Source organism: Hemibagrus wyckioides, linkage group LG08, assembly GCF_019097595.1.
Source record: "Hemibagrus wyckioides isolate EC202008001 linkage group LG08, SWU_Hwy_1.0, whole genome shotgun sequence".
Classification (NCBI taxonomy): Eukaryota; Metazoa; Chordata; class Actinopteri; order Siluriformes; family Bagridae; genus Hemibagrus; species Hemibagrus wyckioides.
In genome coordinates, this window is record NC_080717.1 from 28,245,186 (window position 1) to 28,259,375 (window position 14,190).

The 14,190-nt window shown below is 39.7% G+C and overlaps 1 protein-coding gene across 1 annotated transcript in view; it reads left to right on the plus strand.

Moving 5' to 3' along the window:
- The first annotated feature begins 209 nt into the window (after positions 1-209).
- prmt7 (protein arginine methyltransferase 7) overlaps positions 210-14,190 on the plus strand; it is a 14,102-nt gene continuing 121 nt past the window's right edge. Inside the window, exons 1-17 of the mRNA XM_058397111.1 lie at positions 210-426; positions 1,270-1,306; positions 1,389-1,538; positions 1,623-1,731; positions 3,729-3,841; positions 4,920-5,149; positions 5,764-5,944; positions 6,078-6,202; positions 7,553-7,676; positions 9,872-9,955; positions 10,053-10,100; positions 10,197-10,286; positions 10,816-10,977; positions 11,153-11,227; positions 11,488-11,648; positions 13,249-13,345; positions 13,481-14,190. The exon at positions 13,481-14,190 is cut by the window's right edge and continues 121 nt beyond it. Of these exons, the coding sequence (XP_058253094.1) occupies positions 311-426; positions 1,270-1,306; positions 1,389-1,538; positions 1,623-1,731; positions 3,729-3,841; positions 4,920-5,149; positions 5,764-5,944; positions 6,078-6,202; positions 7,553-7,676; positions 9,872-9,955; positions 10,053-10,100; positions 10,197-10,286; positions 10,816-10,977; positions 11,153-11,227; positions 11,488-11,648; positions 13,249-13,345; positions 13,481-13,639 (2,061 nt within the window). The 5' untranslated portion in view covers positions 210-310 and the 3' untranslated portion in view covers positions 13,640-14,190. The remainder of the gene's footprint in view (positions 427-1,269; positions 1,307-1,388; positions 1,539-1,622; positions 1,732-3,728; positions 3,842-4,919; positions 5,150-5,763; positions 5,945-6,077; positions 6,203-7,552; positions 7,677-9,871; positions 9,956-10,052; positions 10,101-10,196; positions 10,287-10,815; positions 10,978-11,152; positions 11,228-11,487; positions 11,649-13,248; positions 13,346-13,480) is intronic.

Genomic DNA, 14,190 nt, shown 5'->3' on the forward strand with positions numbered 1-14,190 from the left:
AACAACGTCTAATATTTACACAATATCTCACTAAGGGGTTGATGCTTGAAGTCGTTTTGGGTCTGACTGTATCGCTCATTCTATCCTCACCTACACACATAAAACTTTCTATTTTAAAGTAATTTTTGCAACTTTTTTAGCATAAAGATGCTAACGAGACCAAACCCAATTGAGGAGGCAGAGCTGGTCACGTGACCAAAGAGGGCGGGATCACCAGAAACAATATGGCGGCGCGCAGCTTAGACACACGAGATTAATACAAAATCCGTTATAAGCCTTGCATTATTCGTCGTATCCTTACAATCTTTTGATGATTAGTAATAGTGGGATAATGAGGACGTTTTGTGGTCGTGCTAACCCCACCACGGGAGCGCTGGACTGGGTGGAGGAAGGAGAGGAGTATGATTATCATCAGGAGATCGCCAGGTGGGTGAGAGAGAGACTCGTGGTCTCAGCTCGGGAATGACAACACGGCTGTGGGGTGGACAATACTACAGATACTACACACAAATACTGCAACTTTTCGTCCTGGTTAAAATCAAGCATTTGGTAATCATGTGATCCAGTTGGTCATGTGTATTATATAAACAAAACAGCCAAGAAATAATACCTTTATTTAACTACATAAAGTTTTTAACAGTCAGGTTCAGGGATACAGAGATGGAAAGTTGTATGCTGAATGCATATCAGTATTCATAAGTGAGATGTTTATTAATTTTCCAGATATACAAGCATTAGAAAGATGAGACAGCAGTTTTTAGGAGCCACTTTATCAACCGTTTCCATACTTAAACAGGGGCTTTAAGGCTCCGCATAAAATTTTGTGTAATTTTTGATAAGGCAGTTCCGTGTGAGATGTTTATTTAGCACTGATGGAAGGATGATGACATTGATGGAAGGCTTCAGGAGAGAAAGAGTGTTTTGGTGGTCGTGGTTTCACTTCAAACCGCATTCAAGAGAAAGACGAAGGTGAGGTGGTGTGGTGTAGGAATGACCGTTTATAGCTGCTGTAATGTATAGCTTGTTCTTTGTGGATATACCAAGTGTGAACTTTATTTTTAAAAGGGTATAACATGCTATTCTTTGGCTGGAGTACTGTGTTATAAGAGGAATAAAACACTTCAGGTGTTATGAAAAAAATATCAGCAGTAACTCTACTTCACTGCATCAAACAACCAAACAACCAGCACAAAGTGTTTTCTATCCTTGCGTATGGTTAGAGATGTGGATTTGCTCATTCCTCTGCTCTTTTTTTTGCTTGTTGATCAGGTCCTGTTATGCTGATATGCTGCACGACAGAGACAGGGTGAGTTTTGTTTCTGTACTGATCTGATCTCAGATATTCAAGATGGTTATTAATGTGTAAAACTTTGCTTTATATCCCTCAGAATGAGAAATATTACCAGGGCATTCGAGCAGCAGTTAGCCGGGTGAAGGCTCGAGGCGAGCGAGTTATCGTTCTGGATATCGGCACAGGAACGGGTCTTCTCTCCATGATGGCTGTTACCGCAGGAGCGGACTTCTGCTACTCTGTAGAGGTGAACTGAAATCTCTAGACTGACATCTATGAGTAAAAAAATACTGTCCTGGATAATAAACTCTTTGTTTTGTATATCATACAGGTGTTTAAGCCCATGGCTGAAGCTGCAGTTTGCATCGTAAAGAAAAACGGTTTCTCAGACAGGATCAAAATCATCAATAAGCACTCAACAGAGGTCACAGTGGGTCCAGGTTAGATCAGATTAGGTCACTTCCTCAACCTTCCTTTGTGCTTGGAAAGGCATGTTGATTTTTTTTCTATACATATTTATACACTATGTTGCCAAAAGTATTGGGATGTCTGCTTTTACATGCACATAAATGTAATATGGAGTTGTCCCACCCTTTGCAGCTTCAACTCTTCTGGGAAGGCTTTCCACAAGGTTTAGGTGTGTTTATGGGAATTTTTGACCATTCCTCTAGAAGCACATTTGTGAGGTCAGGCACTGATGTTGGACGAGAAGGTCTGGCTCACAGTCTCCGCTCTAAGGCCCTGTCCACACGAATGCGGGTATTTTTAAAACCGCAGCTTTTTTTTATGCGTTTTGGCCGTTCTTCCACACGCAAACGCAGCATCCGGTCACTGAAACGAACATTTTTGAAAACTCCTGCCAGGGTGAAGTTTTTTAAAAACTCTGGTTGCAGTGTGATCGTGTAGACCGAGAAACCGGAGGTTTTTGGCTTGTGAACAGGGTTGCCAGATTGGACTGAAGACAACTACAGCTTATAACCCTCCCATTTAAAAAAATATATACGAGCCCAAAATGGATACTGTTATAACTAATACAATAACAAAGAGTTATAACAGTTAATAACTTTGTGATATCGGCTTAACGAGTAGAACGATTACAACAACCCGCTAATTAAGACTGAAGTCTGACTGGACAGTACTCTCCTGAACCTTATTGGCTAAACTGAACCAAATAATTAAAACATCAACATTACATATTATACTTTATTTATTCGTTAGAATAGAAAATTAATAAAATATCATGTTTATAGTCAAAAATAAAAACCCGCCATTTGCATCGAAAACCAGCCCAAATATTATCAACCCTCCCAATACACTTTTTCCCGGTGAGACGTGACCAAAAGAAGCCCAATTGGGTGGAAACCCGCCCAATCTGGCAACACTGCTTGTGTAGTCAACATCTCAGGCTTCTGATTGGCCAACATGGCTTTATGGTTGAGATTATATCGCCACCTGTTGGTTTTGCATGCTCTTGACAGCGCTTCAGACCGCGTTTTTGTGTTTTCATGTGGATGAGATTTTTTTTTTTTTTTTAATGAAGGAGGAAAAACTCATCCCAAAGGTGTTCTATGGGGTTGAGGTCAGGACTCAAGTTCCTTCACACCAAACTCACTCATCCATGTCTTTATGGACCTTGCTTTGGTCACTGGTGTGCCCAAAGGAGATGACCCCTTCATGTTGGAACAGGAAGGGGTCATCCCCAAACTGTTCCCACAAAGAGCATGAAATTGTCCAAAATGTCTTGGTATGAAGCTGAAGCATTAAGAGTTCCTTTCACTGGAACTAAGGGGCCGAGCCCAACCCCTGAAAAAGAACACCTGAATTCAATGATCTGGAGGGGTGTCTTTTGGCAATATAGTGTATTTTTAACTCATGAGGTTGTTCTGAGCAAATTTTATTTAGCTACATAGCTATATATATATATATATATATATATATATGTATATGTATATGTGTATGTATATATATATATATAATGTATATGTGTATGTATATATTTGAAATAAAAAAAGTAAAAATGGAGACTGGAGTGAGTCAGAAAGTGAAGAAACCTCAGTTTCTTATTGAACTGTAATTCTACTGATAAACTGTTCGTTCAGATTTGTCTCATTTTCTGCAGAGTAAAAGCAACTTGGGTCAAAGACATTAAACACAGCTCAGTTTCTAGACTAATAAGAAAGGGAAAAACCCCAGCAAGTCCACTCCTCCTTAGACTGAATATAAATAACTCAATAAAAATAGAGATGAATAAGAAATGTAATATTTGTTCTATTTCTTCTTTTTTTTTCCACAAAAGTGAAAATCCTGTAGGTTTTGTGTTTATAAGTGATATGTAAGTTTATCCTACACTTTCTCTGTGACATTTTCCAGGGTGACCTCTGCAAGGTCCTGTAATATAATACATATAATCATATTTTTTTGTTTGTTTTTTCTTCAGATGGAGACATGCAGGAGAAAGCAAACATCCTGGTGACAGAACTGTTCGATACGGAGCTGATTGGAGAGGGAGCTTTACCCAGCTACGAACACGCACACTTAAACCTGGTACAGGTACGAGCCGCGCCCGTGAATATCTTCGGTCATGTCTGTGGAAAAAAAACGTTCGCTTTCCTTTTGAAATCTTATCAGATCTTTAATGCTGGTTTAAAGACCTCTGTTTGTTTATAGTTACTGATCTATTTTTATTTATTTATGCATTTATGTATTTATGCATTTATGTATTAAATAGCTTAGTTATCACTAAAGACCATTTCTCTGAATATTATCAATTATAGAATTGTTGTAATTTTTTTGTATTATACCCATTTATTTATATTTCATTTAACTATTAAATTTATTTTGTTAATTTTTAGGTTAATTATTCATAATGCCCATTATTATTATTATTATTATTATTATTATTATTTGTACTATTTATTAATTATTTGTACTATTTATTATTTATTATTATTAATAATAATAATGATAATAATAGTACTTGTACTATTTATTTATTGATAAGTAATTATCATTTTTTTTTATATCATACCCATTTATTTATATTTCATTTAACTATTTAAATTTATGATGTTTACGTTTAGGTTAATTATTAATAATGCCTATTATTATTATTATTATTATTATTATTATTATTATTATTTGTATTTATTTATTAATTTATTTGCATTTATTTATTTATTTATTTATTTATTTATTTATTTACTCACTCACTTAGTAATTTTCAATTTCAAAGATTTGTCTATTACACTATTAGAAAATATAAATAATTATGTAAATAATTGAGGATAGGATAAGGATTATATCTTCATAATTTGTTTTATCATGAACAAAAACTTAGAAATAGGATTATTATTATTATTATTATTGATATTATTATAATTTTACTATGTGTCTTTGAAAAAGAGAGAGCAGCACAACTTCTATGAAGCTATTGATGAATTTAAAGTGAATTTTTTTAGAGATTATATTGATGAAATATTTTGGCACGATTGGTTCCTCTGAGTCCTTTTCAGCATGATGGTTCTGCTCTCCAGGATTTCCACACAGTCTTATTAGCTCCAGGAAGCGAGAGCTGGCTTGGGTTTTCTGGATTGAAAGCGTTCTTCATGTTCTCGTATCCTTCCTGCAGGCGGGTTGTGAAGCCGTACCTCACCGAGCCACAGTCTATGCCCGGGTGGTGGAGTCGGAGCAGCTGTGGAGCTGGGCACAGATTCAGCCCATGCAGGTGGAGGAGCGCACACTACTGCCCCCTGCTGCAGTGATGCGGTGCGCTGGAGTGCCCTCTGTCTGTGATGTACAGCTCAGCCAGGTCACCCCGAATTCCTTCACCAACCTCGGACCCCTGTGTACCATGTTCAGGTGAGTGAAAGTGCACTGTTTATTTATCATATTTGTCTTTGTCGAACCTGTGGATTCATTTTCTCTGTGTGTGTTTCTATTTTCTTCCCCAGTAAAATTAAAACATTTCACATAAGCTCTTGGTTCGCTCTGAGTCTCTCTCTTTTTACGCTCTCTCTCTCTCTCTCTCTCTCTCTCTCACGTTCTTATGCTCTCTTTCTGTCTCACACATACACACACAAAAACATTATCTCTTTCACACATTCTCTCTCTTTTGCTCTCTTTTTCTTGCTCATTTTCTCTCTCTCTCTCTCTCTCTCTCTCTCTCTCTCTCTCTCTCACTTTTTCTCTCTCTTTTTGTCCTGCTTTGTTTTCTATCTTACTTTACCCACATTTTCTTTCTTTCTTTCTTTCTTTCTTTCTTTCTTTCTTTCTTTCTTTCTTTCTTTCTTTCTTTCTTTCTTTCTTTCTTTCTTTCTCTCTCTCTCTCTCTCTCTCTCTCTCTCTCTCTCTCTCTCTTTCCTTCCCTCCCTCCTTTTCTTTTTATGTCACAGCATCACAGTTGTGTGGTGTCCGGTACACACGAGTGAAAACATCATTGTGTGTGTGTGTGTGTGTGTGTGTGTGTGTGTTAGTGTGGACTTCAGCAGACCGGTCAGCAGTGCTCCTCGGTCACACTCGTACAGGTTTATGGTGGAGGCCAGTGGTCGAGCTCAGGTAGTTTTGTCCTGGTGGGATTTGGACATGGACCCAAGCGGCAGCATCGTCTGCTCCATGGCCCCCAGCTGGACGTACTCTGACCTGCAGGAGTATCCTGTATGCCAGGCACCACTTAACACACACACGTACATCCATAACCTGCACAGCGACACCTCGTGTAATGAGACTACACGATGCAGATGTCTGCTGTGATCCGTGATCTGTGTGTTGTCTTGTGTTTTGGGCTCAGTGGAGGGATCACTGGATGCAGAGTGTGTACTTCCTGCCTGCTGAGAGGAGTGTGTGTGAGGGAGAAGAGCTCAGTCTAACCGTCTCACATGATGACTACAGCTTGTGGTACAGTCTCTCTGACAGGTGAATACAGATGGTTTTCTTTTTACATTTTTAACAGAGAATTTGTTCAGAAAACATTCAAAGCTTCAAGAGTTTTTAAAGGGCTGGAGCATACCTTCCCTTCCCAGTGGAGGATAACCAGAAGCCAGTGGGACCATTAGTTTTATTTGTATAACACTTTTAACAATGGACATTGTCTCACAGCAGCTTGACAGAAATACAGAAGTAAGCTCAAAATTGATTCCTAATGAGCAAGACAAAGGTGGCAAGGAAAAACCCCCTGAGACAACATGAGGGAGAAACCTTGAGAAGAACCAGACCCAATAAGGAGACCATCCCCATCTTTGTGACACTGGACAGTAAATAATTTAAATGTAAATAGTGTCATTTCTATTAACTGTTCATAGTCATGTGAATTGTGAAACCCACTAGATCAGGACCAGGGTCTATGGGGCTCCAAGAGGTTTTGTCTAAATTCACCTCTAGGTGGCGCTATAATTCACAAATGAATAAAAGCGCTCATAATTTCTGTGCTTCAACATCGAATCATGTTTCTTCTCTCTGTTGACTCCCTGAAAGGTGCTAAACATTCAAGATGTTACGACTTTATAATTTCCCAAACAGAAAGTAGGATTATTTTGTAAGAAAAGAATTTCCCAAAAATCTTGTATAGAGTTTGTATGCATAAGATTTTGTTCTTTTGGCCAAGGCAATTTTATAAAAAAGTTTTTATTTATTAAATTGTTATCTACACCAATCAGGTATAACACTGAGCAGTGAGAGGTGAAGTGAATAAGACTGAGTATCTCCTCATCATGGCACCTGTTAGTGGGTGGGATATATTAGGCAGCAAGTCAACATTTTGTCCTCAAAGTTGATGTTAGAAGCAGGAAAAATGGACAAGTGTAAGGATTTGAGCGAGTTTGATGAAGGGACAAATTGTGATGGCTAGACCACTGGATCAGAGCATCTCCAAAACTGCAGCTCTTGTGGGGTGTTCCCGGTCTGCAGTGGTCAGTACGTTTTTTATGCACGTGTGAAGTGAAGGCTGGACCGTGTGATCCGATCCAACAGACGAGCTACTGTTGCTCAAACTGCTGAAGAAGTTAATGCTGGTTCTGATAGAAAGGGGTCAGAATACACAGTGCAGGACGGGTCAGGGCTGTTTTGGCAGCACCAACACAATATTAGGCAGGTGGTCATAATGTTGTGCCTGATCTGTGTATCATATTGTATTATGTTGTTAAAATTGCTTGAATATTTAATCTGCCATGAAGTCCCTACAAAGCCGATATGATAATAAATCCATTAATGTTAACAGTGCGGTAGACGGGTTATCTGTATTGGTTTTTTTTTTTTTTTCTTTCCCAGTGACCGATCTGACGTGGCTACACCGTGTTGTACCTGTCAGGCTCACCTGCTGTGGACGAGGCCGCGCTTCGGGGAGCTCAATGACCGGCGGAGAAGAGAGTGTTACCTTAGCGCTCTCCGCAGCGTAAGCACTGCCACATGCACTAACATATACATGATGAGGAAATACATTTTCTTCATCAGCTGTGGTGTGAAAACATTTAACACAATGTGTATCGCATGTTCTATCAGTTCCAGCAATGTTTTATCAGTCCTTCTAGGATTTGATGATTTTTGCGATCACAGAAATGAGCGCAAAATCAAGAAAATGAAATATTCTGAGCAGCTTACAGTTTGGGTCGAGACACGTCGTGTGGCCTCATCACAACAAATTCAGCAAGAGCTCAGCTCTCTTCAGGTTATGTGGGTCGAACACATTTACATTTCTGACATTTAGCAGACGCCCTTATCCAGAGCGACTTACATTTTATCTCATTTTTATTCAACTGAGCAATTAAGGGTTGAGGGCCTTGCTCAGGGGTCCAGCAGTGGCAGCTTGATGGACCAAGGATTCAAACTCGCAACCTTCCGGTCAGGAGTCCAGCACCTTCCCGAGAACACGAACACAGCCATCATAGAAAGTCATTAAACAGTGTATGTCTTCACTGGTAGCAGTGTAAAAGTAGAATCCTGTGCTTGCAGTTTCAACACATTAAAAAAAACACTCAACAATTTTGAAAAAGACACAAATTCAAGTATTTTTGGCTGCAACAATTACAAAAAAACTCCATGAAATCCTGGAGGGAGAGAACTGTTCTGTTATTGGGATGTTTTCCTCCTTCAGATTGTAATGAGACACTAAATGATTGTTTATAAAGAAGGTTTATAAAAGAGATGATATTACACAGCGTTAGTGTCATCCTTAACACAAATACATACACTGATTAGCTGTGACATGACCACCTGCCTAATATTGTGTTGGTCCCCCTTTTGCTGCCAAAACAGCCCTGACCCGTCGAGGTATGGACTCCACTAGATCCCTGAAGGTGTGCTGTGGGATCTGGCACCAAGATGTTAGCAGCAGATCCTTTAAGTCCTGTAAGTTGTGAGGTGGGGTCTCCATGGATGGGACTTGTTTGTCCAGCACATCCCACAGATGCTGGATTGGATTGAGATCTGGGGAATTTGGAGGCGGGGTCAACACCTCAAACTGGTTGTTGTGGTCATCAAACCATTCCTGAACCATTTCTGCTTTGTGGCACGGTGCATTATCCTGCTGAAAGAGGCCACAGCCATCAGGGAATACCGTTCCATGAAAGGGTGTAGATGGTCTGCAACACTGCTTAGGTAGGTGGTACGTGTCAAAGTAACATCCACATGGACAGTAGGTTTCCCAGCAGAACATTGACCAAAGCAGGACACTGCCTCCGCTGGCTCGCCTTCTTCCCATAGTGCATCCTGGTGCCATGTGTTCCTCAGGTAAGAGACGCACACGCACCCGGGCATCCACGTGATGTAAAACAAAACGTGATTCATCAGACCAGGCCACCTTCTTCCATTGTTCTGTGGTCCAGTTCTGATGCTCACGTGTCCATTGTTGCCACTTTCGGCAGTGCACAGGAGTCAGCATGGGCATCCTGACTGGTTTGTGGCTATGCAGCTTCATACACAACAAACCATCCTGCACTGTGTATTCTGACCCCTTTCTATCAGAACCAGCATTAACTTCTTCAGCAGTTTGATCAACAGTAGCTCGTCTGTTGGATCGGATCACACGGGCCAGCCTTCTCTCCCCACGTGCATCAATGAGCCTTGACCGCCCATGACCCTGTCACCGGTTCACCACTGTTCCTTCCTTGGACCACTTTTGATAGATACTGACCACTGCAGACCGGGAACACCCCACAGGAGCTGCAGTTTTGGAGATGCTCTGATCCAGTGGTCTAGCCATCACAATTTGTCCCTTCCTCAAACTCGCTCAAATCCTTACGCTTGTCCATTTTTCCTGCTTCTAACATCAACTTTGAGGACAAAATGTTGACTTGCTGCCTAATATATCCCACCCACTAACAGGTGCCATGATGAGGAGATACTCAGTCTTATTCACTTCACCTCTCACTGCCCACAGTGTTATAGCTGATCAGTGTATATGTTAGAGTTTTATCAGAATAAATTAAAATGCCACATATATATTTCTCAGCTCATGTAGACTTATTTATTACTAAGGTTTTGTAATTCTAGAAGATTTAACCAAAAGGGTGTTGAAGTGTATACGGTGTGATTGTATAATTCTGCAATAAAAGTGTAAATATTGTACACGTGTGTGTGTGTTGTCTGTAGATTCTCAGGCCGGACAGTGTGTGTTTATCCGTCAGTGATGGAAGTCTTCTCCCCATCTTCACACATCTGCTTGGAGCTAAAAAGGTCTGTGTTTCTTTCTGATATTTATCTACACCATCTCAAACTGTCCGAGTCGTGTCCAGAAATAAACATTTTTTGTCCGATTTCTCCCGTCTCACAGGTGTTCAGTTTGGAAAACTCCGGAATGTCAAAGGGAGTAATCGAGCAGGTGAGGTTGAGGCGGAAGTGAACATCTGAAGCGACAAAAACAGAAAGGGTTTTTTTTTTGTTAACCATTTTGTGTGTTTGTTTGTGTGTGTTTCAGTTTTTGGAGGCAAACTCGCTGAAAAACAGCGTCCAGCTGCTGCAGATGCGTCCAGAGCAGCTGACATCAGCTGACGTGGAGGGAGAACAGGTACAACACAGCCTCAGATTTATCAGATATATAATCCCATCTATCTTATTATTATTATTATTATTATTATTATTATTGTTAATAATTTTTTTATTAATAAATAAAACATTATGCTTATATTATTAATTTTAATTTTGTTTTTTTTGTTATTATTATACCCATATATTTATATTTTATTTAACTATTTCAATTTAGTTTGTTCATTTTTAGGTTAATTATTCATAATACTGTTTATTATATTATATTTTTATTTTTATGAATAAATAAAATGCTGTGCTTTTATTATTAATTCTAATTTTATTTTAATGTTTTTTTTTATTTATATTGTACCCATTTATTTATATTTTATTTAACTTTTTCAATTTATTTTGTTTATATTTAGGTCAATTATTCATAATGCCCATTATTATTATTATTATTATTATTATTATTATTATTATTATTATTATTGTTGTTGTTGTTGTGTGGGTTGTAAGTGTAAGCTGATCCAGTTGAATACAGAAACCTGGTCTGTGTGTCCCTCTGTTAGATCTCTGTGCTGATTGGTGAGCCGTATTTCAGCACCAGTCTGTTGCCCTGGCACTCTCTGTTCTTCTGGTACTGCCGTACAGCACTGAGCTGCCTTCTCCGGCCCGATGCCACCGTCCTGCCTTCCTCGGCCACACTCTGCCTGATAGCCGTGGAGTTCCAGGTGCTTTAGCGGCTCTACAGGAAGCCTGCTAGTGACTCGTCTTCTACGTTTAGATATTAACCTGAATTTAACACATTAAGATCAGACAAATTGTGACCAGACTGAACTTGGGGCACAGAACAGACTGAAACTATCACTTTAACACACCCTCTCTCTCTCTCTCTCTCTCTGTCAGGACTTGTGGAGAATCCGAGCCCCATGTGGAACCTGTGAAGGGTTTGACGTGAGCCCGATGGATGAAATGGTGCAGGTAGACACTTTCACTCGGGTTGAACGTAACAGTACACGTTCACCGATACCCTGTTCTTACCTGAGCACATTCGGTGTCTGACCTTATTTCTACAAGTGCAATGATAGCTTTAGGACTTTGCTAAGTAAGCTGTAAATTGTCGTCAACATATGTCCAAGCTCACCATTGTTGATTGGTTCTGATTTTTCCAGTCTTTTAGAGCTCTGTGTAGAAAGTGTGTGAAATAGCAGCGAGTCATGCAGAACTCTTCTCTTCCTCAGCGCTCTCTGGACTTCCGGGAGTCTCGCGAGGCAGAACCTCACCCACTGTGGGAGTACCCCTGCCGAGCCCTGTCCAAGCCACGCTCCGTGATGACCTTTGACTTCCAGCAGTGTGTCCCTGAGCAGCCAATCAGCAGCCAGGGAACAGTGCCTCTTACTGGGTAAAACAAAAAGCTTTAAAAAGAAGATTCAGTGAATCAGATTTTGAAACACAGCTTAGATATTTCCTTTTAGGATTGTATTTTAGGAGTGCCCGAGGGGGCGTCTGAATGACATGTAACGCCACCAATCACAGTTCGTTTTGTTAGGTATCATGTTTAGGGGCATGGAAATGTAAATGGTCGATGTAAAAGGTCGATGTCCTTACTAAAACTGACCGGCGTGTAACCATTCAAGAAAGTGCAAATGAATGTGTCTGTGCTAGGGCTGCACAAATAATGGATTTTCTAATGGTAATTAAGATTACGGATGCCATGATTATGTAATCGTTCAAAGCTGCGATTACAAAAAAAAATCTACTTCCATTATTCTGCATGTTTATGTTTATTGCAGGTTATGTTGTGAGGGGCGAATAAAGATAATTGGCCTAATAGTCTGTAGGCGTTTCCTTATCAACACCCCAATTATCCACTTGTGCATGTCTCTCTCGTCATGTTAACTTCGTGAACATGTGCGCTGATAAAGAAACATCAGATAGTTTGTAAAGTGTTGCTGAGAAGAATCAAGAATTACATCTGAAAAGACGTGTGCGCTCACACACACACACACATGCACACACACACATGCGCACGCGGCAAAATACCGCGAGAGTATGCGCTGGAATATGCTCTAGAACCGCTCTCGCGATACTGTAATGTTCTACACCTATCGGTCTGCACAGCGCCGCTTTTATTCCACGTGACTAAAACACCTTACAGCCCTTGGGAACGACAGCAATAAAAAACGCTCAGAAAACACAACAATGTTATTATTCAGATTATAGTCTAACTTTTCATTTTTAATGTTAACACAGTTGATAAAAGTCGGCAAAAAATTGTATGTTGTGTCTCAAAAGCCTTAAATGAAATAAGCCTAAAGACAGATCTAAATAAAATATAAACTGTTAAAGCACTAAGACATTACAGTCTGAACATCATGACTTTCTATTATTCACCTAATGCAGTATTTAAGTTAAAATACAGACATGGCTTAGGGGAACAATGGACCAGAACAGACTCCATCATTCAGCTGTTCTGTCTACTAAACAGGAATTCTCAGCACTATAAATACTAGTATGGTGATTGACCGTTAAGTCTCAGAGATACTCTCTGATGAGTCCACCCTCAAAGAAATAGGATAGAAAAGTCACCAAGATGACAAATATTTATGTTATAAAATATGGCATGCAGTTGCTTAAAACAATGGTTAAAGCTATTCAAAACACCATTTAATGTAAATTGTGATAATCGTAATTAATAATCGCAATTACAATTTCAAGGGAATAATAGACAATTATGATTTTTGTCATAATCGTGCAGCGCTAGTCTTACCGTGAACTTCACGTAATTTGGAAAATCTAACGTTTCGCAGATCCTCGTTAGCACTCATTGTTACAGCTAAAAACATCTCTCTTCCATGAGGGAAGTAAAGCGTCACGACAGGAAATCGTGTAGAATCAGATGACCACTTCAAAACTCCTGTGTACATCAGACGTTCAAGTCAGCAGATCCATCTGAGATGTGCAAGAAAAATCCTCATGCTATAAAATGTTGTTGTTACCAGGAGAGGGCGCTGTCATGGCGTGGCTTTGTGGATGGAGTATAGCCTGACTGATGACATCACCGTCAGCATGGGCCTGACCGAACCCGTCCATGAGGAGGTATATTTCATTCCATGCTTCACTTCCTGTAAAGATCACCTGTAGATGTAGCAGGTGTGTGTCCATCAAATGTTAAGCCTACGATGATCTGAAACGCTGATGACCGTCTTCCTTTATACACTTGTCTTCCGACAGGGAGTGTGTGTGTGGAGTCCACATCGGAAACAGGGAGTGTATTTCTTACGGGATCCATGGGAGAGCTCAGGAGACGGACAGGCGAGCGTGTCCTACAGCCTAACCTTCGACCCCACTATTGGTGACATCAGAATGGACTTTTCGGTCACGCCATCTTGACCCAGTGAAATGCACTGATTCACTCAGCAGGATTTTATTGTTTGTTGTTTTTTCCCTGAAACACTTGCAGCAGATGCTATGTGATGTTCAGGTGAATATTAATCCCTTTTTATCTGACTGTTCTGAGAGTTCTCTGGTTTTACTAAAGAAAGTGTGCGTGATTTCTTCTTCTGTTCTTCTCTGTAAATCTCTGCTCTGAACTCAATCCAGTGATGTCATTCAGATATACTGAAGGGTTTATAAATATAACAACAACACAGGAAAGAAAATATCAATGTGACTGACCTGTAATGTTACTGGAAGCCATTACACTCTCTCTCTCTCACTCTCTCTAAAGTATATTCATAAATATGAACAAATTTGTTTGTTGATCAAGAAAATACAGCTTAACGATCTTATTTAAATTTACCACAAAGTTATTTTTTCCTTTATTTATCAAGATCATTTAAGGTAATAAAGACTTTATTTCTTGTTAGCGACATTAGCTCTAAGGAAGCAAACACCAGACATTAAATCCACCTTAGCTTTTACATTTGAGGTGAAATATCTGA